Genomic DNA, 25,194 nt, shown 5'->3' with positions numbered 1-25,194 from the left:
TGCCCTGTTTTGTTTTACAGATTCTTTAAACTGCTCTTTACACTTGTTATTACAAAAAGGATAAAATATGACTTTATTTCTCACAGTGGAGAAATGTCCTTATCCTGGCAGCGCTTAATACACTATCAAGCACAAATTAAGATGAATAAAGATATTTACAGGGAATCCTAATTACTACAAAGTTATATACATTGATCAGGAGGACAATGTTTTATTTATTTACAGGGTTTATTTAAGTATTTTTATCGTGCTCTCTTTCTTGTACTACGCTGTACAATTAACACTGATGTTTGTTATTTGGCTTATTGTGAAACAAGCATGGAGCATGTTCGGTAATACCTGCTTGGTGAAATCACATGCAGGACATTGATAAGAGTTCTCACTATTCATTAGTGATGAACACATCTTTTCCACGGTTACGTCACAGGGTTTGGAGACAGTGATTTAATGGTGGCAACCTTTAAAGTTTGGTCGAATTGTTCCACTCACTCTGGTGAAGTTCAGTGCAGACAAACCCTAACGCTTTACTGCTGAGGATTCACTGTGAAAAATATGAAAAGGATCAGCAAATCAAAAGAGTCAGCCAATCTGTGGGTCACATGGATGGTGTCTGCGTTCGCCTCAGGCCCTGCGTGCTGCAGCATGTGTTAAGACAAAACTTCAGAGGTGCTGCAGTGAGACTTACAAAATTCTACAGTAAAACAATCTGATTTTTTCACCATTAGTACATACTTTGGCCAGTTACAGCTTATGACTCTAATTTTACTCAAAGTGCACTGTGCTCTGTATGAGAAAAAAAAATAATAATTGTAAAACCGCAGTTTCTTCTAAAAAAAGAAAAAGGGATTTACGATGGTCAGAGTGGTTGTTCCACTGATTGACGATGGTCAGAGTGGTTGTTCCACTGATTGACGATGGTCAGAGTGGTTGTTCCACTGATTGACGATGGTCAGAGTGGTTGTTCCACTGATTGACAGCCATGTGTCTGTCACAAAAGTTGATTGTATAAGATGGTCAAAAATAAACCGTTTTGAATACATTTTCTTCCAATGAAAATCCTAACTCTTAAACCTGGTGTTTACAGGGAAGATGCACGTGTCCCTGGCTGAGGCTCTGGAGGTGCGAGGAGGTCCGCTGCAGGAGGAGGAGGTGTGGGCTGTGCTGAGCCAGAGCGCAGAGAGCCTCCAGGAGCTCTTCCACAAAGGTATGAATATGTGAGATGAATTGTGCAACAAAACGGATTCTTAAAAAAGGAGACACACGCTGTCTCACACCTGTGTTTGTTTCCCTGTTCAGTCATGTGCTCTAGAGCAGCATTATTTTAGAAAAATACCAAATATTAACAAAATAAGAACCAGACCGGTATGAAAATCCCAACACACTTGGACTGGCACATCAAATACAAGTAAAATCTGTGAAAACCAAGAACCTGAACAAAACCAGATCCAAACAAATTGTATTTACGGACATCACTGGGACTAATACAAAATGTTGGTCTAAAATGAGATCATTACAGTATAGGCAAAAATATTGTGTCTTTATACAATTTAATGCTTTGTATCTGACTTGAAATGTCTGTTTTCATCATCGTTGAGCTCATCGTTGTAATGGATAAGTGTGTAGCACGGGTGTTGAGTTTGATTCTGGGCCTCGACCATTTGCATAATGTCTATGCCCTCTCTCCCCATTTAATGAGGTTTTTTAAACTTTAAGATTTCTTAAAAAAAATAAAAAAATAAAAACTTTCTAAATATAGTCAATATTACAATATTGACTATTTTTAGAACGTTTTTTGTTGTTGGTCATAACACGCACTGCTTTGTTATGTTGGTCATAACACGCACTGCTTTGTCTTCTTCCATGACATGGCATGTTTTGGAGACTGTGTGTTGTCCAGATAATGATCCTAGATTAATTGACAGTTATTAGAATATTAATCAGTCAGTTGTGATTGTTTCAGCCCTAGAGTTCAATGCAGTTTAATTGAAACATCCCTCTGACAGTGTGTTGCACTCTATTGTCCCCTGGTTCCCCGGTTCAAGAGTAACGAAAAGAATGTACCATGAGACACACAACATAACTTAACGAGCTATTGTAATTTACCCATGATGCTCAAGGAGAAACTGTTTGTGAAGCCTGAGTTGAACCTGTTTTTTATTCACTCTTAACCTGTTACTGCTGAAACATTGTGTTCTTACCAGTGTCTTTGGAAGAGGTCCAACCTGATCCCATGTGTTAAAATAGATACGTTTTCAGGCTATTATCTGATCTTTATTATCTATTAGATATTTGCTCTGCAGATTAAATATGGTTACCTCTATGACACAAGCATAAAGTATAATTTGTGTTAATTTTGTGTTCAGTTGGTTTTTAGAACATGGGGCCCAAAATGAGACAATCCGGAGCCATCATAGACTCCTCTTTTAATGGGAAAGACTAAACGGTTAAATATGTCTTGACACAGACTTTACAATGTACAAACCACCAGTGCAGAGTTTTTTCTTAGTAAACAGCAGTGGTTTGTTACTGTGTTTGCAATATAATGATTTGTTTAAACAAATGAGGAGGAAGACTCTCTATATAAATGTTCTTGCCATTTCTGTTTTTCTTCTTTCATGCTGGAAATCTATTTTAGTATAGAATTGGTAAAGGCACCTTTTAAGTCTAGACCAGAGCTTCACTGAGGTTTCCTTTTCTTTTGCTTTTTTAAAATGTTGTGGCCCGGAGGCTTTATTGACAGGAAAGTACAGAGTGAAATGGGGGATGAGAGAGAAGGGAGGGACATGCAGTAAATTGTTACTGAGTCTGGAATCGAACTCATGACACTGCGGCCGCACTTGGAGCCTGGAATACGTGTGCTGTAACTTAACCGCTTGACAGCACAGGACAGAGATGAGACATGAGATTTAGGTCAGAGGAGCATGAGGACAGTTTGTAGCCTTATCAATATCTTCATCTTAAACAGCTTTTTCTGTCCGCGCTGCCTCTGATTGGAAACTCACACCCACAAATATCAGAAGTACAAACTTGTAACACACCTTCAAAATACATTCAAAACATTACACTAAAGACAGCTGCTCTCTCTGCTGCCCCCTGTAGGCCACCTGCTCTGTACTTGTGTGTCTGTCTGTTTTCCATAGGGTGTGGATGCTCTCTTATGTGGCTGTAACTGGAGGATTGATGTGACTGTGTCTTATCATGTCAATAGTGTATATTTCTAACGTCTACGTAAAATCTTTGCTTTATTGTTTTAATAAATTATATATGATGATGATGATGATGATGATGATGATGATGATAGATGATAAATTGCTTTCTGGCTAATTCACTGAAATAAATACTGTAGAGTCCACTGTCCTCGCGAGCCGTTCACTGTGGAGTCCACTGTCCTCGCGAGCCGTTCACTGTGGAGTCCACTGTCCTCGCGAGCCGTTCACTATAGAGTCCACTGTCCTCGCGAGCCGTTCACTGTGGAGTCCACTGTCCTCGCGAGCCGTTCACTGTGGAGTCCACTGTCCTCGCGAGCCGTTCACTGTGGAGTCCACTGTCCTCGCGAGCCGTTCACTGTGGAGTCCACTGTCCTCGCGAGCCGTTCACTGTGGAGTCCACTGTCCTCGCGAGCCGTTCACTGTGGAGTCCACTGTCCTCGCGAGCCGTTCACTGTGGAGTCCACTGTCCTCGCGAGCCGTTCACTGTAGAGTCCACTGTCCTCGCGAGCCGTTCACTGTGGAGTCCACTGTCCTCGCGAGCCGTTCACTGTGGAGTCCACTGTCCTCGCGAGCCGTTCACTGTGGAGTCCACTGTCCTCGCGAGCCGTTCACTGTGGAGTCCACTGTCCTCGCGAGCCGTTCACTGTGGAGTCCACTGTCCTCGCGAGCCGTTCACTGTGGAGTCCACTGTCCTCGCGAGCCGTTCACTGTGGAGTCCACTGTCCTCGCGAGCCGTTCACTGTGGAGTCTACTGTCCTCGCGAGCCGTTCACTGTGGAGTCCACTGTCCTCGCGAGCCGTTCACTGTGGAGTCCACTGTCCTCGCGAGCCGTTCACTGTGGAGTCCACTGTCCTCGCGAGCCGTTCACTATAGAGTCTACTGTCCTCACGAGCCGTTCACTGTAGTCTACTGTCCTCACGAGCCGTTCACTGTAGAGTCTACTGTCCTCACGAGCCGTTCACTGTAGAGTCTACTGTCCGCACGAGCCGTTCACTGTAGAGTCTACTGTCCGCACGAGCCGTTCACCGCTCTCCAGTCTACTAAGGGCTTGCGTTCAATAGACTAAGGAAAATAGAGTATTTAGACTATTTACACTTTTTACACAGCAAACTATAATTTTAAACACAAATATAATTTTGTTTGTTTAATTATGTGTCATCTTCTGCAAGTTCTGGTATAGATCAAGATGATTGTAAAACGCATTTTTATGCAATTTTCTTTATTTTTTCAGTAACGATCATCATCAAACAATCACATATGGCACATATTGCATGGGTTTGGTCAAAGTTTAAAGAGGCCATACACCTAACTACACACCAAATGGTCGTTTTAAACAGGAAACTTATATTTACTTAGCAAATTCCAGCTTTTCAAAGCAGACATTTGGTGCCTCAAATACAGTTGCCCTTATTCTCTTTCTGCTCATCCTGGAGTTATTAAGTTAAGGAAAATAATTTTTCAAAGATCCCCAAACATTCTTTTGTATATTTGTATAACACTCTTGAACCATGCAGCTGACTGTGGTTTCACAGGAGAAGAGAATTGCGCGGCCCATTCCTTTCCCTCTCTGTTGCTTCTTCAACTCATGTGTTCTTGGACTCTAAAAAGACAACATTGGTAATTTCCTTTCCTCTGTTGTTAATGTATCATTGTTTAATTCTTTAGACCCTGCAGCCATGGGCTTCATCATCTCTCCCTGGTCGCTCCTGCTCATGCCGTCTGGAAATATCTCCTTCACAGAAGAGTATGTCACGCAGCAGGACCTCAGAGCCTTCACGGCTCCAGAGGTCCTCGAGGGAGTCACACTCTCTTCAGTCTCAGACATAGAAAAGGTAAAACTTAGAAGAAGGTCCTGATCACTTAGATTTTTCTACTATGGGAATGTGTAAGATTAGAGGAAGTACTGTTGTATTTAGTTCAAAAGAACTGAATTGAACAGTAACAGAATCAAATCAAATCTCTGCTTTGGTGAAATGAAAGCTCTTCCTCTCTGGTAGAAGAGCAGAGCCTGCATGACTGGATTCCTGTCTCTGGCACACTCCCACAGACCTCAACACTTTTGTGCTGAGTCAGTTTTCCAGCCCTAGTCCCGTCTTGCTACTTGAGTTATTTTCGTGCAGAAAATCTAATCTGCTCCTGCCATTATGACAAACTGTGACTAAACATATGCCAGCATAACTGCCATCTGTTTCCCTGCTCTTGAACAAATGAGCTGCTTTTGTTCCAACTCTGACTTTTCCATACTCTCTGAATGAATGCTGGAGGTTGTCTTTAAGTTTGAACCTGAGCTCGCTTGCTAAAAGTCCTTGAAGGCTGTTGCATTCTTTGGCAGTGTCTGAATTATTCTTTCCTGTTCCAAGCCTAATAGAAGCAGAGTGATTTCTCTTTCAAACAGTGAGCGCTCCCTAATATGAAGAAAAGAAAAAAAATCATGATTAAGATTTGCCCTTGGTCCTCTGCACATTTTCCTTCTTATATTAATCTGTGTTTTGATCTAATTAAATGTATGTACAGGACACTGAAATAGCAGGAACTCTAAAGGATCAAACTGTTATGGCTGCACTAAAATAAGTGAACCGTGTTATCTCGTCTCTTTGCAGATGCACATGTACTCGTTGGGAATGACCTTGTTCTGGGGAGCAGATTATGAGATACCACAGAGTCAGGTGAGAAACATGTGTTAACCTGTTTTTAAGATGATTTTTATTCTATGCCATATTGGAAACTCTGTTGAAACTTGGTCATACAAAGGAGATATCAGGCGTGTTAAGTCTTGTGGATGTTTGTGTGCGTCTCAGCCCATGAAGTTAGGGGAACACCTAAACAGCCTGCTGCTCAACATGTGTGATGACGTCACGGTGAGCCGAATGTCGCTGCGCACGGTGCTGGACATCTGCAGCAAACACATCAGGAACTCCAACTGTGACCCTCCTTTTTCTTACATCAGGAAACTGGTGCGCCTGGTCATGGGCAGCCTATCACAGGTACCCACTCTTTAGAATACTGTGTTTGTTTTAGCAATGATATTACAAGGGCTGCAAGATTATAACTGGGTTGATCCTTGACTATATACGATATATATATATCGTATATAAAGTTGTGTTATTTTTTTGTTACAACAATAATACCGTTTATTGTGATATTTTCTGTAGAAATGCAGTATATTGCATTTCCAAATGTGTTATTTGTGACAAGCCTATACTAGCACATAGAGCACATATAATCTCTCACTGTTCCATGGTTTGTGTTTGTCTCTGCGATCTTGCAGTAATGGGAAAAAAATCTTGATTATATATTGTGATTGTCCATCAATCTTAATTTATGTATATTCTTACACATTGCACTGTTCTTTTCCCAGCTGGATGGCTTGCTGACTGACCGAGAATCACTCCCCGAGAGAAGTAAGGAGATTAGAGAGAGACTCAGAGGAAAAGGCTTACCCTCAGGTAAATAAGCTGTTAAAAATCGATCTACATTGTTCTTTGTTTTTTTTATTTAGAAGTAACCCATTACTGATAAGAACTTAACCCATTGACATGTTGTTGACATGTTTTAATAGTAATTGGCCCCTGCTTGTCAAACTATTTCTTTAAAAGAACACAACCTACTGTTGCAGCTGAAAACAAGAGGAAGACATGGTGCAGGATTAGTTTGCAATCCTTCAAATGTGATTTTAATAAGATTTGATTTAGGAAAATATGAGCAAATCCTCCCAGTGGTTTCTCTGTGAACTCTGAGCATTTTCCAGGCTGCTTAAAATGAGAATAGCGCACAATCATGGCATCCTTCATGATTATGTAAGCGCGGTACGAAGTACAGACTGGTGTTTAAGTCACCAGTGGCTCTGGTGGTCTGCTGTCTGTATCAGGCCTTTGTCTCCATGGTTCAAGTGCCTAAAAGGGAGGTCTCTGTTCTCGACTGTGGAAAACCTTCTCAAGTCTTTGAAGAGATTCCAACTTGTAATTACACATTTTCTGATTTGTCATTTTACTTATTAGCTATAGCAAGTAAACAGAATAGTAATCATTTTATTTATTGGTGCTGGCAATACTTTGCTCATTATTGTAAGGGTTTGGAGATGGTCCGGTTCTTGTCGTCTTTCCTGACTTCCTGGAAAAGATGTGTTTGATGTGTTTCCCTGTTAAGAATAAGCGTATGCTTTTTATAGCTCAAACCGCAGCATGTAATGGCTGCTTTAACTGGGCCTAGTATTCCTTCTATCTTGTCTTTTATCTTTTTGACTCAATAACTTTTGACTTTGTTGTCTGAAATATTTGAATCAGACGCCACATTAAAGGCAGACGTACAAAGATTGCGTATAATGATCTAATTTATATTTTTGCACAACACTTGGAATGTACATTTATTTGTTAGGCTGTGTATATCTTTAATTGTGTGTGTTTTTCTTCTTTTGTTAACAGGAAGAAGTGCTGCGCCGAGAGTTTTAGAACGTTACAGAACCAGGACTCAAGTACAGGACCCTCTAAACCGCGGCCTCAGTCGCTCTATGGGTTCCCTACCTCAGGACCTGATAAAAGCCGAAGAGGCAGCCGTGGCACAATATTCTCACCCAGACTATCGGCCAAACTCGAGTTCACCTACAGAACTCTACCCCAAAGCCCCTTCACTGCCTCACCAGCAGTCTTACCCCTACCTGCACCCCTTACACCCCCACCAGAAGGGCCGGCATGTCGAACTGGACCGGCGATCTTTACACTTCCCCGGCGCAGACCTTGGACCCAGCCAGCCCAGGAAACCTTGGGCATCCTCAGTAGATTTAGCTTATATTGACCCGGAGGCACTGCGTTTTGGGGCTTTGGAGGATGCACGGAGAGGCAGCACTGCTTTAAGTACTTACTCTGGAGGCAGACACAAGTCGCCCCTTTTGGCCTCCAGGGAGTTTGGGCTGAAGAGCAGGAAGCCGCACCACCACTCAGCTCTGTCTGTGGGATCAGGACTCCCCAACACCTATGACAGGATCAAAGAGCAGCAAAAGAAACTTCAGCTGTTCAGAAAAGGAGGTGAAGGTGTGTTACTTCTCATTGCTTATACAACTGCAAGAATAACTGATCAAATCTGTACCGTCCGATATGGATTATTCTGTTTTTGAGTTGAGTTTGAAATACCAATATCCGATATCTGATGTTTTCCGATACAATATTTAGATTTTAAAATCTATAGCCACAAGAACCACAAGATCACAAGTTAACTTTTCAATGCAGTAAAAATACAAACAAAATGCATTTATCTGGCAGATAAAATAAGATGTGGTATGATTGTGTAAACATATAACCATATTTTTAGCCTATTTGCTCTGTTGGGAATAACACACAGGCACACATATTATTTATTTATTTATTTAATTAATTACTGTTGGCAGATATCAATACTGAAACCTGAAGTCTCTTTTTAGCATTTTTAACTGAACCATTTTGTTATGTTAAGGGCACATGATAATTATTTAGGTCTTTAGAGTGCGATCTAAAATGCCTCTACAGAATTTTCAGGAAACAGACATTTTAAATAATATGGGCTCATGAAAAAGTATTTTAGGAGTAGTAATCTAAAGGAAAGACACTACAGAAAACTCTGAAAGCGTATACAATTTGACTTAATTGTGTAGTGCATTTGTTTTGGCTCTTTTGTCATGATCCAAACCCGATGTGAAGAGGAATAAGGTGTCATTTTAGTATTTTGGGCCAGCAAGATACAGTACAGCTTCTCTACTCAAGCACACACCGCTTATCAAAGTAGGTGAAGGAAAAATGTGCGATAAGCGGTCCATCTGTCTCGGAGTGACTGGTTCAAAGATGTCACTGGTACAAAGATGTCACTGGTAGCTCCTAACGCTTATATTATGTGGGCTACATCTGACTCCAGCTCTCACCCTGACTTCAAAGTACAATGGCTGCCCATACATAGCAATTGCATGAAGCAGGCATGCACTAAACTATTGCTTAACCTCAGTCTGGCCCAAGCGCTTTAAGTTTCCCTCCGGGGCTTACAGAATTCTTGGTAAAGTCTCTATAGGAAGTCTACTTTTATTCAGGAGTCACATATGGTTCTGTGTGTGTTGACCATCTGAAGGCAGGAAAACCATCAGATTTGGTCGTATACGATGTTCCCATTGTACAAAATGACACAACATGTTTAAGAGCAGATGAAAGTAATGTACTAATGTTGGAGAGTTAAGTCTGTCAGTCAGTGTTGTTTCTCCTTCCTCCTGAGGCCTTTTGCCTTGGTCTGGATGGGGTTTAATTGAGCGCAGACTATTTCAGAGGGCCCCTTTTGGTGTATTTCTTGGCAGACTGTTCTTTCTGTTGTTTTTTTTTCTGCAGGAAAGTGATGGTGCAGCAGTGGTCAGTGTTTCGGGTTTCCCCATTTTCACGGCCAATACAGTCGGTCTTTGTGCGCCTTGTGAAATGATGTTGAATATTGTGTTGTATCTTGTGATCTTAACATTGTCTGTGTGCATGCCGGTGTGTGCATGGGCATGTTTGTACCTGGTCCACTCACGTCTCAGTCGATTTCCCTGCCACGCCCCCTTTTCCTCGTTGCCATGGTGCTGCTATGCTTCTGAGGGGCTGTAATTGGAGTCATGCATAGCGGATGAGGGAATTCCAAACGTTATTGGACTTTTCCGGCTAAAGGCAACCGGTCACGTGGTCTGGGCCAAGGCGGTTCCAGGTTTGGCTGAGCAACGCCCTCACCAATACCACGACTGGACCGACATTGAGACTTAGTTATTTTTTCTCTGTGTCACAATTAGTAGTAGCATTATTATAGATCTGGGTCAGAATTAGTACATTATTTTATTTTAAAATGTGTCTTTTCATGGCTTGCCCGCTTTATTAGACTGTAGGCTTGTAAAACGTTTCGTGGATATTTTGAACGTTTTCTGATTGCAAATGTTTTAAAACATCTCATCTCATTTAAGGGCAACCGTAGTATGAAGATTCGCTTTTCGCCAGTTCTTTAGAAGTAATTGTGGTGTTTATTTGTAAAGAGCTATGCCAGGACTCTCCCACGCCTGCTTAGAAACAACTTTGCATTATCAGCAAGATCAAAATGTAATCTCTCTAAGTAGCTTTTACCCTCATATTTTCCTGAGGCCTTTAAAATGGTCTGGTTTTGCTTGAAATGTTTGTTCGGCTGCCACTTTTACTCTTTTAAGACTGATTGGACTGGAATATATATAAATATACACTGTGTTCAAACCTCTTTTTTATTTACTTAATAACTGAACAAAAACACATCTTGGAGTGTGTTCATTGTGCAATTTCTTAACCAATGCTATTTGGAAAGTTGGGCTGAGTTAAAGGCAAAAAGAATAATAACATTTTTGGTTAGATTCTGTATTGTCTTATTATTTTTTTTAAAAAGGCGTTCAATATTATGAATACAAACAATAGACTTTTGATCATTGCAATTTAGCACAAAAAATAAAGTCTGAACTCTAAACCACATGTTTCACTGCCTGTGGTTTGGAGCTCTCGGTTAAAAAGACCCAAACATTACATTGTTGTTGTTCCCACCTCGACGCTGTGGGCTTCACTTCCCGGCCTTGACCATTTGCTCTCACACTCTTAATATTGATTCAAATTTGATTAATTTCCCAAATCAATACTATATTCAACTTCCTGATTTATGAATAGTTGTTCACTGATTGGCTCTTGCCTTTGTAACCATTCCAGTAACTTATTACCGTAGGTTTTTCTTCCGGTGTTTACAAAAGGCTGACTTACTTTCAGTGTGACTAAAGTGTTTGAGAGCTAAGAGTCAGGAATGCCATTTGTTTAAAGTATGTAGTGAAGAGTGATACTGAGGAGCAGGACTTTCAAGTTCTGTTTGACACAGAAGCACATGACACATTGGTTGAAGTGTTGGTAACAAACGTCATACAAAAGCTTGTTGCGACTGACTGTACGTGATGTTGTTTTGCAGTCTTGTTAAGCCTTGGCTTTGTAAACACTGAACAAAAAGTCATCCTGGTGGCACGCAAGTGGCATTTCAGTATTTACCAACAGCATGACTAATTACGCCATTATTTGTTGCACCATCCTACAACATCCTAAATTTACCTTGGGTCTTTTTTTAGCATTTAAAGAATGTCAAGGAAACTATTTGTTTAAAGTGCTGTGTAAAACCTCTGCTATTTTTTGTGAGTTAGAGAGTCATTCTGTCTTGTGCAATTAATTGAGAAAACTATGGTGGTCCCATTGTCTAATCTTCTAAGATAGCCATACTGTTCAAAGAAGACATGCTTGACAATGACTTGTTACTGAATTCATAAGGGATTTGTTTAAACACTGATAATTAAATGTAAATCAGCAGTGCCACCATAGTCTCAACACAAAACCGTGGGAAACTCATCTAACCATTTTCTACCCCGGTCACATCACATGCATGAGTTTCATAAATGAATTGAATCATGTTTTCAAAGAGATGCCAATTAATTGTCTCTATTTTTTAGACCCAATCCAGACACACCATCGGTACTACAGTGATTACAGTTCGTCCAGTGAAAGCCCCTCCGTGACCTCCTCGGATCCAGATTACAGACAAGGTAAACACTGGGTTGATGTAGCCCAGGGGTGTCCACACTTTTTTCACAGAGGGCCGCATTTTGAAACTTATACGGAGCAGAGGGCCACAAACAACCTGACAATCAAGTGAACCATTCGAAATGTTGCATTTGGCATAGTTTCGATGAGCCTCCACACCATTAATAAGACTTGGAACAATATTAAGTTGGTTAAAAATAAACATGTTTGAATATTTCCAATTTTACAGTAAAAAGTACTACTCTTTGTTGTTTGGGCCAAATTAACAGGAAGCTAGAGGGCCAACAAAAATTGGTCTTAGGGCCGCATTTGCCCCCCCTGGTGTAGCCTTTTGGTCGTATAAACCTCTTTTTTAATCGGTTTCCAACGACTAAAACAATATCTCATGTTTTACAATTTTATTGGAATTGATCCTGTTCTAATGAAGAATTCAGTAAATCTTCAGTACAATAATATTTTTTTTTTTCAGCTAAGAAATCCAGCGATGGGAGACGGTTTAGTTCTCAGTTGGCCCTAACATCAGACGATGCCCTGTCACTGACAAGTCACCTAAAAAGGTAACACACCTAAAAGCCGCCTTAAATCAATTACATTTTGTGGAGCCCTGAGCTGAGCCACACACATTTTACATGGATATTAGCATCAGTTTGAGTGTGAAATACAATATTATAACATTTTAAGGATATATTTTGTCTCAATGCAAGTGGCAGGTCCATCTTTGGTCCCTTTGCAAACAGAGAGGCTGAAACTGTTGTCCTTTCTGATCCCCCGGCCTTACACAGCTGGTGTGGTAAAGCAGGGTCAGCCATGCTTTGCTTGTGAGGTCATTTCATGTAACATCCTCATTCAGCAGTCTCTAAACACTCTACTCTCTGACATAACAGACCTGAGCCTCCTGCTGGTGCTGTCTCTGCTTACAACAACATTATTTCAAAGCACCACTTTTTCAAGAGTTTATTATTGTTCTGCCTTGTTAGATGTTGAAGATTGAAAGCTTTTAGGATTTTTCACCATAGCACTATTTTAGAAGAGCCTTGTTTTGCTGATTTCTATACTCTTGTGTCTTCTATAGACAGTATGAGGGAGGTGCAGATGAAGATCTTGTTGGGGCGGAGCTCCTCCTTCAGAAACAGGAGGAGGAGGTGCAGCGGCTGCAGGCCCAGCTGGCCAAGAGGCTGTCCCTATACTCTGGAGATGAACCCCTGCTGCTGTCTCGTAACTCTGCACTTGATCTGCGTGATCCACAGTACACAATACCACTGCAGAAACGCAAGGTGGCTCAATATTTCTATGTAGAGGCATACTTCACTCCCAATCAAATGCACTGACACAATTTTGTTGTTGGTTTTGTATCTTTTGAAGAATTTCTTTGGACCAGAGTTTGTGAAAATGGCGAGTGAGCCAAGTGTGACACTATCGGTGCCCTCTTCAATAATGGTGACCATGTCATTTATAATTTACTGTTTAGTGATACAGTGTTTATCTAGTTATGGACACACACTGATTTGTCTGAATCATTTTTCATCTCTAGAAGCATGGGAAGGGCGAAGAGGTCCAGAGGAAGGTTGGCGTGGTGCTCCTCAATGGCCAGAAGCTAGAGCTGAGCTGTGATAGTAAGGGGGTCTGTAAAGATGTTCTTGATATGGTGGTCGCCCACATTGGGCTGGTTGAACATCATCTCTTTGGCCTGGCATATCTTAGAGGTACTGTATTCACTAATTTTGTTTCAAACTCTGTATGTGTAGCATGGGTGTCTTACTTGTTCACAATATTTACATTCAATTGCTTTCCTGTGATGCACTGAACCAAAATGTGCTTTTATAAAATGTAATTGGTGCTTGTGTAGGTTTTCCAGCATAGGACAATTGGACTGATATCATTTTAAATTGTATTTTTATGTCACCCCATAAGTTTCCTATCTATATTTGGCTTCTGTTTTTCACAGTTGAATGAGGTCCCTGATGTTATTTGCCAAGTCTAAATATAATTCATTTCTAAAAATTCTTAACTGCTTCTGATGTTGAGCTGCCATATTTTGAACTGCACTTTTGGATAAATACAACCAGCTTATTCACACATAAAATACACAGATTATGTTGGAAATGGTCTCACCACCCTCTCTCTCTCCATTCTGTAAAATTTCTCACACAGAGAATGAATTTTTCTTCGTTGAAGCTGATGCCAAACTAATTGATATTGCCCCAGAGGGGTGGAAGAAGGATCCAAAAAAGAAGAAGACAGACGTTCCTTTTATATTGTTTTTACGAATCAAATTCTTTATTGATGATGTTCATCTCATTCAGTAAGTAAGAAATGAACATGGAAGTTTAAAAGGTCTTGATACTTGAACCACTGATGCATTATAATCATGTCAACAGACATTCAATGACCAAACATCAGTACTACCTCCAGCTGAGGAAGGATGTGCTGGAGGAGAGGATGTGCTGCGACATGGAAAATGCAATGCTGTTGGCTTCACTGGCTCTTCAAGCCGAGTTCGGCGACTACCAACCTGAGGTTAATATATTGATTATTAAATTGTATAAAGATATAACTGACACAATAATAAATAATCATACTTACTGTAAGTAAACACACTATATTATTGCGAACTAATCACAATGCAAGGCTTCTGTGTTTCTCTCTTATACATTTTGTTTTAGCTCCATGGGAAAACCTATTTTAGACTGGAGCATTACATTCCTGTGTCTGTTTTGGATAAACTGGACCAGACAACGCATAGAGAAGAGCTTCCCAAACTTCACAGCAACTATTACGGAGCGTCAGAGTCTGATGCAGAGTTTGAGTTTCTCAAGGTTAGTACCACGGTCAACCTTACTGACTAAGGAAAGCTGGGATGGTTTATTTTGCTGAATACCACATAGTAATTCTGTCGATTCAATAAAGGTAAGCCAAAGGCTGACAGAGTATGGGGTCCATTTCCACCGGGTGCTTCCTGAGAAAAGGTCCCAGACGGGCATCATGCTAGGTGTCTTCTCCAAAGGAGTGCTCATCTTTGAAGTGCTGAATGGAAACCGCACACCAGTGCTACGCTTTCCCTGGAGAGACACCAAGAAGATCTCCTTCAATGTATGTACTGTAACTCATTTGTTTAATAATTACTATACAAACTGATGCTCTTTTTCCTATCATTTATCTTTACAGAAAAAGAAAATATGTCTCCAAAACACATCTGATGGAATCAAGCATCTTTTTCAAACAGACAGCAATAAGACCTGTCAGTATCTGCTCCAGCTCTGTTCAGAACAACACAAGTTTCATCTGCAGATGAAGGCTCGCCAAAACAACCAGGAGCAGCAAGACTTAGGTAAGCACAAACTAGCACCTACCTGCGACTTGCTCAATAACTGTTCATATCTGATCTTGAGTGTTTATTTTCCTCAGAGAACTCCCCCCTGAGCAGCCTGCAGTACTCCTTTGACCCTCATGCAGGAGGTGCAGTGGGGCGAACAATCAGTTCTGGGAGTTTATCAACACGTTCAAACCCAGACCAGCTGAAGAGGATTTCCTACTCTGAGGTGGCCCTTAACCGAGCTCTCTCTGGTCCTCTGTCGGTTCATGAGATGCACTTTCCAGGTTTCAATGCCGGACCCTCCTCTATTCGCACCAATCCAAAGTTACTGAGCCGTTCCCTTCACAACCTGGGACAGATCATAGACTCTTCCGAGAACAGAGATGAAGAGTCCACCAGTGACCAGGGCTTTCAGCAGCACCAGAGAGCCAGCTCGGATACAGACTCATTACTACAACAACAGCACAAGTGAGTATTATTATGTATTATAATAAATACATGGGTACGGTAATGTTGGTTGTCAAGTGCTCATGTTTTGATGACATCTATTATAGCTCTGCATCAAGCACTTCTGACAAACATTTCCTTTGTCTCACAAACTATGTTTTACACTTTCAGCACAGTGTCACACAGCAGTCCAGCCTGGAACCACAGGATTAAAAAGCTTTCAGACACGTCTTCTATTGAGGATATGGGTCAAGCATATGTCGTTGGTATGTTTAATGATTTCTACTTGCATTACGACAATATGTCAGATTAATAACATGACATTTTTATTTTGTGTCTTTAAATTGTAGGCGTCAGTATGCACAATTCCTCTGATCATCCTTCCACCCCCGTCTCTGTCAATGGTAGTGTGCTTTTTCTTTTAATTTATCATGCAAAATATTAGATTCAATATTTCACAGGTGTGGTATGAAACAAATTTGATTTGGATGTCACACTTTTATCTCTTTATATTGTAATCTCTCTAGAATGGCAGTTGACCACAAATAACAAACTGCATGCATAACATTGACATAACAAATGTGTTTCTTTTTAACAGATTCATTAAGGAAAAAATTAAGTGCCTTACCATCTCCGGAGAGAGAAATCACAGCTATACAATTAAAGAAAGATGTAAAATATGGCCTTGGTAAGTGTTTGATATTTTTAATATTATAGCCAAGGTCTACTGTCTGTAATGTGCACGCTTAATGTTTTCTCTGACAAACCTAGGGTTTCAAATTGTCGGTGGGGAAACGTCTGGCCGTAAGGATCTGGGGACTATTGTCAGTGCCATCACTCCTGGTGGACCTGCTGATGTTAATGGAGGCCTCAAACCTGGTTTGTCAACTCATTTCCATCGGTCTTTTACTCATTTTATAGTTGTGCTGTGACATGGTGGTTATTTAAAATTTCAGGGGATCGACTGATTTCAGTGAATGATATGTACGTAGAGGGTCTCTCTCATGCTGCTACAGTGGAGATTCTCCAAAATGCTCCAGATGATGTTAAACTCGTAGTGTCACAGCCAAAAGAGAGGCTTTATAAAGGTAGTTGTGGAATGTCTTTGACATTTTTCGGGGAAAATTAATGCTTGACTTTTGCATATCATTTTTCAGACTCTTCACCCAGGCACACTCCTTTCCCGCCAAAGGCCTCGACAAAAGCACTCGAAAACCTCTATAAACTTAATCCAGATTTGGAGTCCTCATTTGAAGAGCAGGAACGAACAAGAAGCCCGAGCCCTGTTCTCCGCAGCACCGGCTCAGCGTCCTCTGCCTCCTCCCCATCTCGAGGGTCTAAAGCCATCCCCGCTTCTAAAGGGACTCCACCCTCTTCCAATGGAGTCCAGCAATTCTTGGACAGAGCCAAGATGGCGCTGACGGTTTCATCTATAGCATCCCATAAACCAGAGCAGAACATCAGTCTGGATCCACCTCCACCTGCGCTGCCTCCTAAAACAAGAAAAGCTAAAGTGGTGGAGCTCTCAAAAGAACCCTCCGACTGCGGCGACTCAGACATGGATGAGGAGACGTATTCCAGCCAAGATAAAAACAAAAAGGTGTGACGTGTTCCTAATGGTCTGAAAACTATATACCGGTATTTAAAAAAACACTGTTGGTGAGGTCATCTCTTCCTTGTGGTACCGGTAATGGTTCATGGAGGAAATGGTAGAGAATAGTCAGCAGGTGATGCATGAGATGGTCCAACAACTAACAGTAACTAAAATCACAGAGATAGTTGAGATTTGACTAACTGCACTATCTGCTTTAACTGCATGCTACGGATGCGTTCTGCTTGTTGAATTGACAATGGCATTATTGCCGTGCATGTCCTCTCCTGGCTCCTCGCAACAACTGATTTGAAACCTCCTCCTTTTTGCTTCTCTCTGCATGTTGCACCTCATAATAATTCACCTCAACAGCCTTTTCTTTGTTCACAGGAAAGCATCATGGAAATTGTAAATGGTAATGCCACAGGGGTCAATAGTCTCTGTCCAGGAGATCTATTTGACGTTGAGCTGTCCAAAAAAGACAGCAGCCTGGGCATAAGTGTCACGGTACTGTTTGGCAAGGTTTTCATCTTCTCTTGGTTTTCCCCCTCCCCCTCGTCTTATCACTGCGGCTAATCTAGATTATTTGTCTTTGGTGGTGTTGTTTGATTGCATGTTCTGCTGTTTAAATCAAACATGCTTGCAAAGGATTTTTATTTGACTTTTTATTAACAACTAATACAACATTTCATTTCAGTATTTCAACTTTTTAACCATGATGTGCCACTACATATCTTGTCACTTGTTCTATGTTCCTTCATTTATTTCCCGATGCTTTTTGTTTGCCTTTTGTTTTTGTAACACATGTGTCATTTATGTGACTACAATCAGTGTTAGAACGTTACTCTTTTGTCTAGGAAATCATCTCAAAGCACCATTATAAAAACACAATTATCACTGTTCATCATCAACATAGAACATATTATTGCCATATCACTGTTTGTCTTAACAACATTGTGGAAGATTTTTCACCCATCACTAAAATACAAATGATGACGCCTGCCTTATTTTTGGTTTCTTTGTGAATAATAAACTTCATTAGAATTGGACTAAATTAAAATAAGGCAGTTGTCATGGGACTAACATCATCTGGAAAAAAAATCTCCACAACTCACTCAAGTCCCAGTTCATAAATAGCATGAGATTGATCTCAGTCCATGACATTAATCTCTTAATCTGAATTTCACAGGGAGGAGCCAACACAAGTGTACGACATGGAGGGATATATGTTAAAGAGGTCATACCTAAAGGAGCTGCTGAGCTTGATGGACGCATACAGAAAGGTGATTTTTCATCATCTGAACTAACAATTAAAATGTAAATACAAATAAATGTCAATCTTAAAACACTTTTGTAATCAGGTGATCGAGTTATGGCAGTTAATGGAAAGAGTCTGGACGGAGCTACTCATCAGCAAGCAGTAGAAGCTCTTAGAGACACTGGGCAGGTCAGGGCAATTTAAATGGTCTGTTTAAGTAGAATTTCCTGCAATACAGTTATTTTTCCTTTGCAGAAAGTGCATTTGCTTCTTGAAAAGGGTCATCTTCCTGTAGATAGCGTGCATGCCCCTGTGACTCCTCAGGTCACGCCACCTGCTGAGCAGAGCACAGGGCCCCCGAACAAAAAAGACTACAGCTTTGTCACAGAAGGTGAGTGAATGTTGAGAATGAGTGAAGCGTTTATTGCATTGACTAATCCATAAGGGGGAGAGTAACTAATTACAAATACTCGCCTTACTGTGATTGAGTAGATTTTTTTGGGTAATTTGTATTGGTTACATTTAAAAATCATATGATTACTGAGTCCTAGTTCTAGCCCCAATCATCCCTCGTCACGGTTGTCTCACTGCTGTATCTGCTCCTTTTTATAACCTCTGGACCCCAGGAAGAATAGTCTTTATTTTGTAAAGGTTAATGGGGAGCTAATAAATGAATAAACAAAAATATATACCACCAAACACTGCATGTCTGCTCCGATAACCAAGATTAGAAAATAACCGGATTGTAGATTAATTCTGTAATTCCGTTTAAACAGTTGATTTAATCAAGTTTTGTTAGCATTGTGGGTCAGTCACAATTCTATCAAAATTGCATAGAATAGCAACTACTATGCTGAGTAGTTTTCCTTGCTTATTTTTTAATTTAGTACAAATTTGGCTTTGAGTACATTATTAGCCACGCAACTATACTTTTACTTTAGTACACATTTTCAGTTCTCTTTCCATCGCCAATGCATCTGTATGCCCTGACAGAGAACATGTTTGAGGTGACTCTACTGAAGAACACGTCTGGGTTAGGCTTCAGCTTCAGTAGAGACGAGAACGTTCCCAGAGAAGCTTCTGGAGCTAGCATGGTTCGAGTGAAAAAACTCTTCCCCGGGCAACCTGCTGCAGAAAGTGGCCGCATAAGGGTCGGGGATGTCATTTTGAAAGTCAACCAGACCCCGCTCAAAGGACTCTCTCAGCACGTATGAAAAGCATATTCATCACAATTGTTTCCTTTGAGAACTATGTCGAGGTCATTGGGTGTTAATTGTTTACAAATGCAGGAGGTGATATCAGCCTTGAGAGGAACGGGACAAGAAGTGACCTTGCTTCTCTGTAGACCTGAACATGGCGTACTTCGGGCCATGGACGATGCCTTGGTGAGACTCATGCGCCATCTCGAAGAACACATTGCCCTTTTTTATATTGAATTTTTCTCCTGGAAATGTCTTTCTTTCAGACTCCAGTGCCATCGCCCAGAAAAGTGCCAGCATCCAAAGCGGATCCCAGCTTGCTTTTGAGCAAAATCACCACATCCCCGAGGACGCAAAACAAGAAAGGTTCCGTGGAGGACGCTCTGGAGAGACTGCAGAAGACTCCGGTCCGTCAAAACAGTTACAGCGACAGCACCGATGGAGACGAGGAGATTGAAGAAGCGTTCAGTCCAGGCAGACATAAATGGGATCGCAGTGTTTATCAGACTCCCGGCAGCAGCCTCGCTCTGGGGAGTTTCGACGCCTCTGGTCAGCTGGACGACAGCGCGCGGTCAGCCTTTTACTCTCCAAACCTGTCAATCACAAGGCTGGATCTAAGTAAAAGGTAATTTATTCAATCGTTTCTCCATTACAATTTTAAGTGAATGATTAGTGAGGGTTTTTCATCTGGTCCCATTTTCTTTTATCACTAATTGGATGTTATTTTAGAATGTTTGAGATAGTAGTTTTTTTCAGGACTTTGCAGAATGTTATATAGCAGAATGCAGACCATGTGAGAGCTCAGAATCACTGTGTTTTTACTGTTACTCACATCACTATTTCTTTCCTTTTATAGAAGCCCTTCGTCTCCAGCTGATCTAGATTCTCCCGAGCCAATGGTTTCCTCTCCAGCTGCCCCAAGTCCAGATCCACTGCCTCCTCCTCTGCCACAGCCACTAAATCTCACTCTGTCTGCCAATGGTCAGGATGTGTATGAATATGTTCCGGTAAGTGGCTTTAAAGACCATGGGCTTTTCTTGGCGTTGGCGGGGCAGTGACTTTGATGGGTAATATGCTTTTTGTGGAGCCCTGAACTTGAGGTGTGTTGGGGCCTGATCCAACACGAGGGCTTTTCAGGGTATTCAGAATATTTCTGTGAATAACCTGGTACATCTGCAGACATCTGTTGTGCAGATACAGGGGGCAGTTATAGTTTTTCCAGATATTCTTAGAAACATGTCTCAATGTATTTACTTTTATAAAAGCCTTCGGAAAGTCTGAACACACTTGTCAACGCGAATGCCCTCTGCCAACGCCTTGTAATAAGATAAAACGTGGAATTATTTTCTAACACATTGTTTTCCATTTTTCAGGAGGTGGAGCTTAATGTATCTTTGTTGAAATCTGAGAAAGGCAGTCTAGGCTTTACCCTCACCAAAGGAAATGATCATGGATGTTATGTTCACGACATAGTGCAAGACCCAGCTAAAGGAGACGGCAGGCTTAGACCAGGAGACAGGATGATAACGGTATGTAATGTATTAATGTAATGTGTCTGTTTACTACTGAGTGATTACAAAGGCTCACAAATATTTTAATTTTTAGGTGAACAACACGGATGTCACAAATATGGGCCATACTGAAGTTGTCAATCTTGTGCGGGCAGCTCCTCGAATGATTGATTTAGTGGTAGGGAGAGTCCTAGAGGCCCCAAAGCCTCCTATAGAAGCCCACCTACTGCCGGATATCTGTTTTAGGGGCACCCAACAACCACTGGGTAAAACACAATTGTATTTATTGTATTCTCATTTAAATTAAAGCGGTTTCATCCAAATGTTACAATATTAATACAAGTATACTATATTCTGACAGGATTAGCGTTGGATGGTGGAAGTGACAGCGCGTATGGAGTCTTGTTTATCAAGGACATTCTCCCTGGATCTTTGGCGTCTGAAGAGGGAAGTTTGCGTCCCTTGGACCTGATCCACTACATCAGTGGGGCTCCAACTCAAGAGCTAACGCTCAGTGAGAGCAATCGGCTTCTGGAGCTCTCCTTGAGTGAACTCACTATCAAAGCCACACGGTAATCCCCAATGAAATGGAGCATTAAAAGGAGTGACCGATTTTATTTAAAATTTACATAAGAATGAACGTAATATGTACTTGACTTATCTTTTTCTAAAGGGATGGAAAACCTGTTTCTACTGCACAGAAAAGTGTCTCTTTTCTCAACAATAACAGTCCAAAAGTTTCATCAGGCATAAATGGTATATTTTAGGCTTTTTTCTACCTAAAAAAATAGAAATTGTATTTTAAAACATTTTGTTCATGTTTGTTGTGTTTATTTTTACATCATAGGTTTTCTCAAAGCAGATGCTCCAAGAGAAACTGATTTTTTTTCATCCCTTTGCCCTGTTGAGGTGAATATATTGAGATACATCAATTATGATTATATCTGATGAGATATCAATAAAGTGTACCTTACCTTTCCACTTTGTTCTGATGCAGGAGGAAATCATACACATTGACCTGGATAAGCCATTGTCGGGGGGCCTGGGGTTCTCAGTGATTGGAGGAGAAAGGGGGATCTTCGTTAAGTCCATCACTCCTGGAGGAGTAGCTGAGACGGCGGGAAACCTGCAAGTTGGAGATCGACTGCTGAAAGTAAATTAATCGTTTTTGAATAGCTTTTTATTATTCGACAGTGCTTTTAATGAAGATGTTTCATCTTGTATTGTTTAAAGGTAAACAATGAGATGATGACTGGTGTTTCTCACAGCAAAGCTGTCACCACTATTCGCAAAACCAAAGGTCTTGTGCATCTGATAGTGTCCAGACCTCCTGAGCAGAATTTAGCTCACTCACCAGTCAATTCAGACACATGCAACGGAGCTACAGGTATATACTGTTTCAGAGTGAAGAAAACTCAAACCAGTCCCATGTTGCTTCATTATTCTCCTGCTGTCCAGATTTTAGTGATGAATATGGCATGAAGAGGAAGCCTTCCTCCCTCGATGGATCCAAATCGAGTGGCTACCCTGAAATACCACCTATAGGTAAATATATTTACCTCCCACAATAGGTTTATGGTTAAATTTCCTAAAAAGGCAAACTGTTTCAGATTATGACGACGGCTCACTTGATCGCAAAAAGGAAATGGACCAAAGCTCAGAACGTTCAGAAGATACTGACTGTGATGGCTCTTCACTGCCAGAGGACTCGCCTAAGGTATTAGTAAATCATGTTCAATGTTGAGTTGATCTCTTTTCTCAAAGGCTGATCAAACTGATGCACTTCTAGAATTATCGCAACATGGGATGGCAGGAGGAGAGTGTAGATGATCCGATTGATGAACCGTAAGAACAGTACACTTGCACAAATTAACATTTATTTTGATAGCAATTATAAACTTTGGTCGTTAACAGTTTTTTAAGTACCAGGCATGCTGATGAAGATGAAATCACGTGGGGTAGTGATGAACTGCCTATTGAAAACATGACACCTAGTGATGGTGAGAGGAAATGCATGTGTTGTAACAGTTTTTATCGTGCAATGCTCATTTCTGCACAATTTATTTTAATACTTTAGATGGACCAATCATTACAGAGGACGAGTTGACCTCTTTACCCCTTGTTAAAGTTGTTCCTGATGGTCAGTACACTGGACTGAAACTCAGCTCTGTGGTCCGAATGATGAGGGGACTTTTAGAGCAAAAGGTTCCATTGCAGGAGTTTGACGTAAGTGTCTTGTGCAGATACATTCAATGATATGGTTTAAAACAAGCTCCTTTAAAATATACTGTCAAATTAAATGGTTTTATTGTCAGAACTTACAGAATCTTCAACCCCTGGATGATTGTTTAATTGGTCAGACAACAGAAAACAAGAGAAAGAATCGCTACAAGAATATTGTCCCTTGTAAGAAAACAAAACAAATAAAACATGTATTACTTTTAAAATGTCTAATGTTAAGTTGTTTTAATAAACCTTGTCTTTTTTTAGTCGACACAACTCGCGTTCTTCTGGGCAAAGATGGCGGATACATTAACGCCAACTTCATCAATATGCCTGTAAAAGATAAGGACTTCATGTACATAGCCTGTCAGGGGCCTCTGCCCACTACACTGGGGGACTTTTGGCAAATGGTTTGGGAACAGAAGTCTAATGTGATAGCTATGATGACCCAAGAAGTAGAGGGAGGCAAAGTGAAATGTCAACGTTACTGGCCAGACACACCTCGAACCGCTGAGATGGTGGATGATCGACTACAAATCACCCTCATCAAGGATCAACATCTTGATAATTTTGTCATCCGCCTCATTGAAATAAAAGATATACAGGTAAAGTGATAGCAGTCATTAATAAAAGGACAGTAGGTACATGATGATAATGTTAATATTTTCTTCTCAGACAAATGAAATTCAGCGTGTTACTCATCTCAATTACACTGGTTGGCCGGACCATGGAACACCCTCTCAACCTGAGCAGCTGCTTACGTTTATTTCCTACATGAGACATGTTCATCGATCGGGGCCCATCATCACACACTGCAGTGCTGGCATCGGTCGCTCGGGCACGCTCATCTGCATAGACGTCGTTCTGGAACTGATCAGTAAAGATGCTGACGTATGTAATCCAAGTGAAGTCTGTCAGGATGTTGCATTTGAATTACTCAAACTTTCTTTTTTTTCTTTTTGCTCTTATTTTTAGTTTGATATCTCTGATGTTGTGAGAAACATGAGACTTCAAAGACAGGGGATGGTCCAGACTGAGGTGAGTGTGGTTCATCTTTACAAGCATTGTTGCTGTATATCTTTTAATTATGCACCGTTATGTTTTATTCAGGATCAATACATTTTCTGCTATCAAGTCATTCTTTATGTCCTTCGATGTCTTCAAGCAGAGGAAAAAATATCAGGATAGTAAAAAACAGCATCTTTTGAGTGTTGTTATTTACTACTGGATTGGGAAACCTTTTGAACTAATGACGAACAGCGGATGTATAAATAAATAATTATAGGCAAATGTTGCCATTTTATGAAATGCCTCTTGTTCTGTATGAGTAGATCGTGTTTTCTTTTACGTTTGCCTTTTTCATCCACTGCTCTTCCTTTTATTTGTCTTTTTTCAAACTGCTGTTTGACGGTTCTTATCAACAAAAGAATACAATGTTTTCTTTTTCAAAAATTCTAAAAGTATTCTGAACATGATTAATGGCTGTATATTTTATGATGAACAAATCTGTGTTTTAAATCATATTTTAATGCTGGAACATGCCTTGACAAGATACTATCAGTATTTGCTTTGTAAATGTACTATAGGCCTTTAGTGTTGCCTATTGCACGAGGCGACAAGATCAAAGTGTAAATACTCAGCTCCAGAAACTAAAACTGGATATAGTTTGGATAAAGAAATGCCATGTACATATCTTTTTTTTTTTAAACACACAAATCAATTGTGATCTTTTTCTTTTTTATTTCACTGCACATTCTAGGCAGCAGGAAATGTCACTTTAGTTACTTGCCCTCTGTAAAAAGATACATGTTGTGATAAATTCTCATGTCCATATATTTAATAAAATGTAATACATAACTTTGTCATTTATTTGTGTTTT

General features: G+C 40.6%; 1 protein-coding gene across 1 annotated transcript; it reads left to right on the top strand.

Annotated features, from left to right (window-relative positions):
• The first annotated feature begins 1,083 nt into the window (after positions 1–1,083).
• On the top strand, positions 1,084–25,177 carry ptpn13 (protein tyrosine phosphatase non-receptor type 13). The gene is made up of 48 exons (XM_072454758.1): positions 1,084–1,204; positions 4,875–5,041; positions 5,810–5,875; positions 6,008–6,193; positions 6,568–6,655; positions 7,631–8,236; positions 11,683–11,775; positions 12,243–12,330; positions 12,846–13,047; positions 13,136–13,210; positions 13,305–13,476; positions 13,925–14,075; positions 14,152–14,290; positions 14,437–14,589; positions 14,681–14,863; positions 14,939–15,101; positions 15,179–15,554; positions 15,705–15,799; positions 15,884–15,937; positions 16,132–16,221; positions 16,305–16,412; positions 16,490–16,621; positions 16,691–17,133; positions 17,515–17,631; positions 18,314–18,407; positions 18,486–18,571; positions 18,638–18,773; positions 19,376–19,590; positions 19,672–19,767; positions 19,848–20,206; positions 20,438–20,588; positions 20,955–21,110; positions 21,187–21,358; positions 21,454–21,664; positions 21,766–21,848; positions 21,940–22,001; positions 22,090–22,245; positions 22,326–22,479; positions 22,551–22,637; positions 22,703–22,809; positions 22,882–22,937; positions 23,007–23,092; positions 23,170–23,318; positions 23,408–23,498; positions 23,583–23,920; positions 23,991–24,206; positions 24,291–24,353; positions 24,426–25,177. The coding sequence occupies exons 1-48, from the start codon at positions 1,090–1,092 to the stop codon at positions 24,501–24,503; spliced, it is 7,464 nt and encodes a 2,487-aa protein (XP_072310859.1). The 5' UTR covers positions 1,084–1,089; the 3' UTR covers positions 24,504–25,177.
• The last annotated feature ends 17 nt before the right edge of the window (positions 25,178–25,194 follow it).

The sequence above is a fragment of the Eucyclogobius newberryi genome, unplaced genomic scaffold, assembly GCF_026437365.1.
Source record: "Eucyclogobius newberryi isolate DKJ021-1_F unplaced genomic scaffold, fEucNew1.0.hap1 SCAF_2, whole genome shotgun sequence".
NCBI classification, from domain to species: Eukaryota; Metazoa; Chordata; class Actinopteri; order Gobiiformes; family Gobiidae; genus Eucyclogobius; species Eucyclogobius newberryi.
Note: the sequence above shows the minus strand (reverse complement) of the source record. Positions and strands in the feature narration are given on the sequence as shown.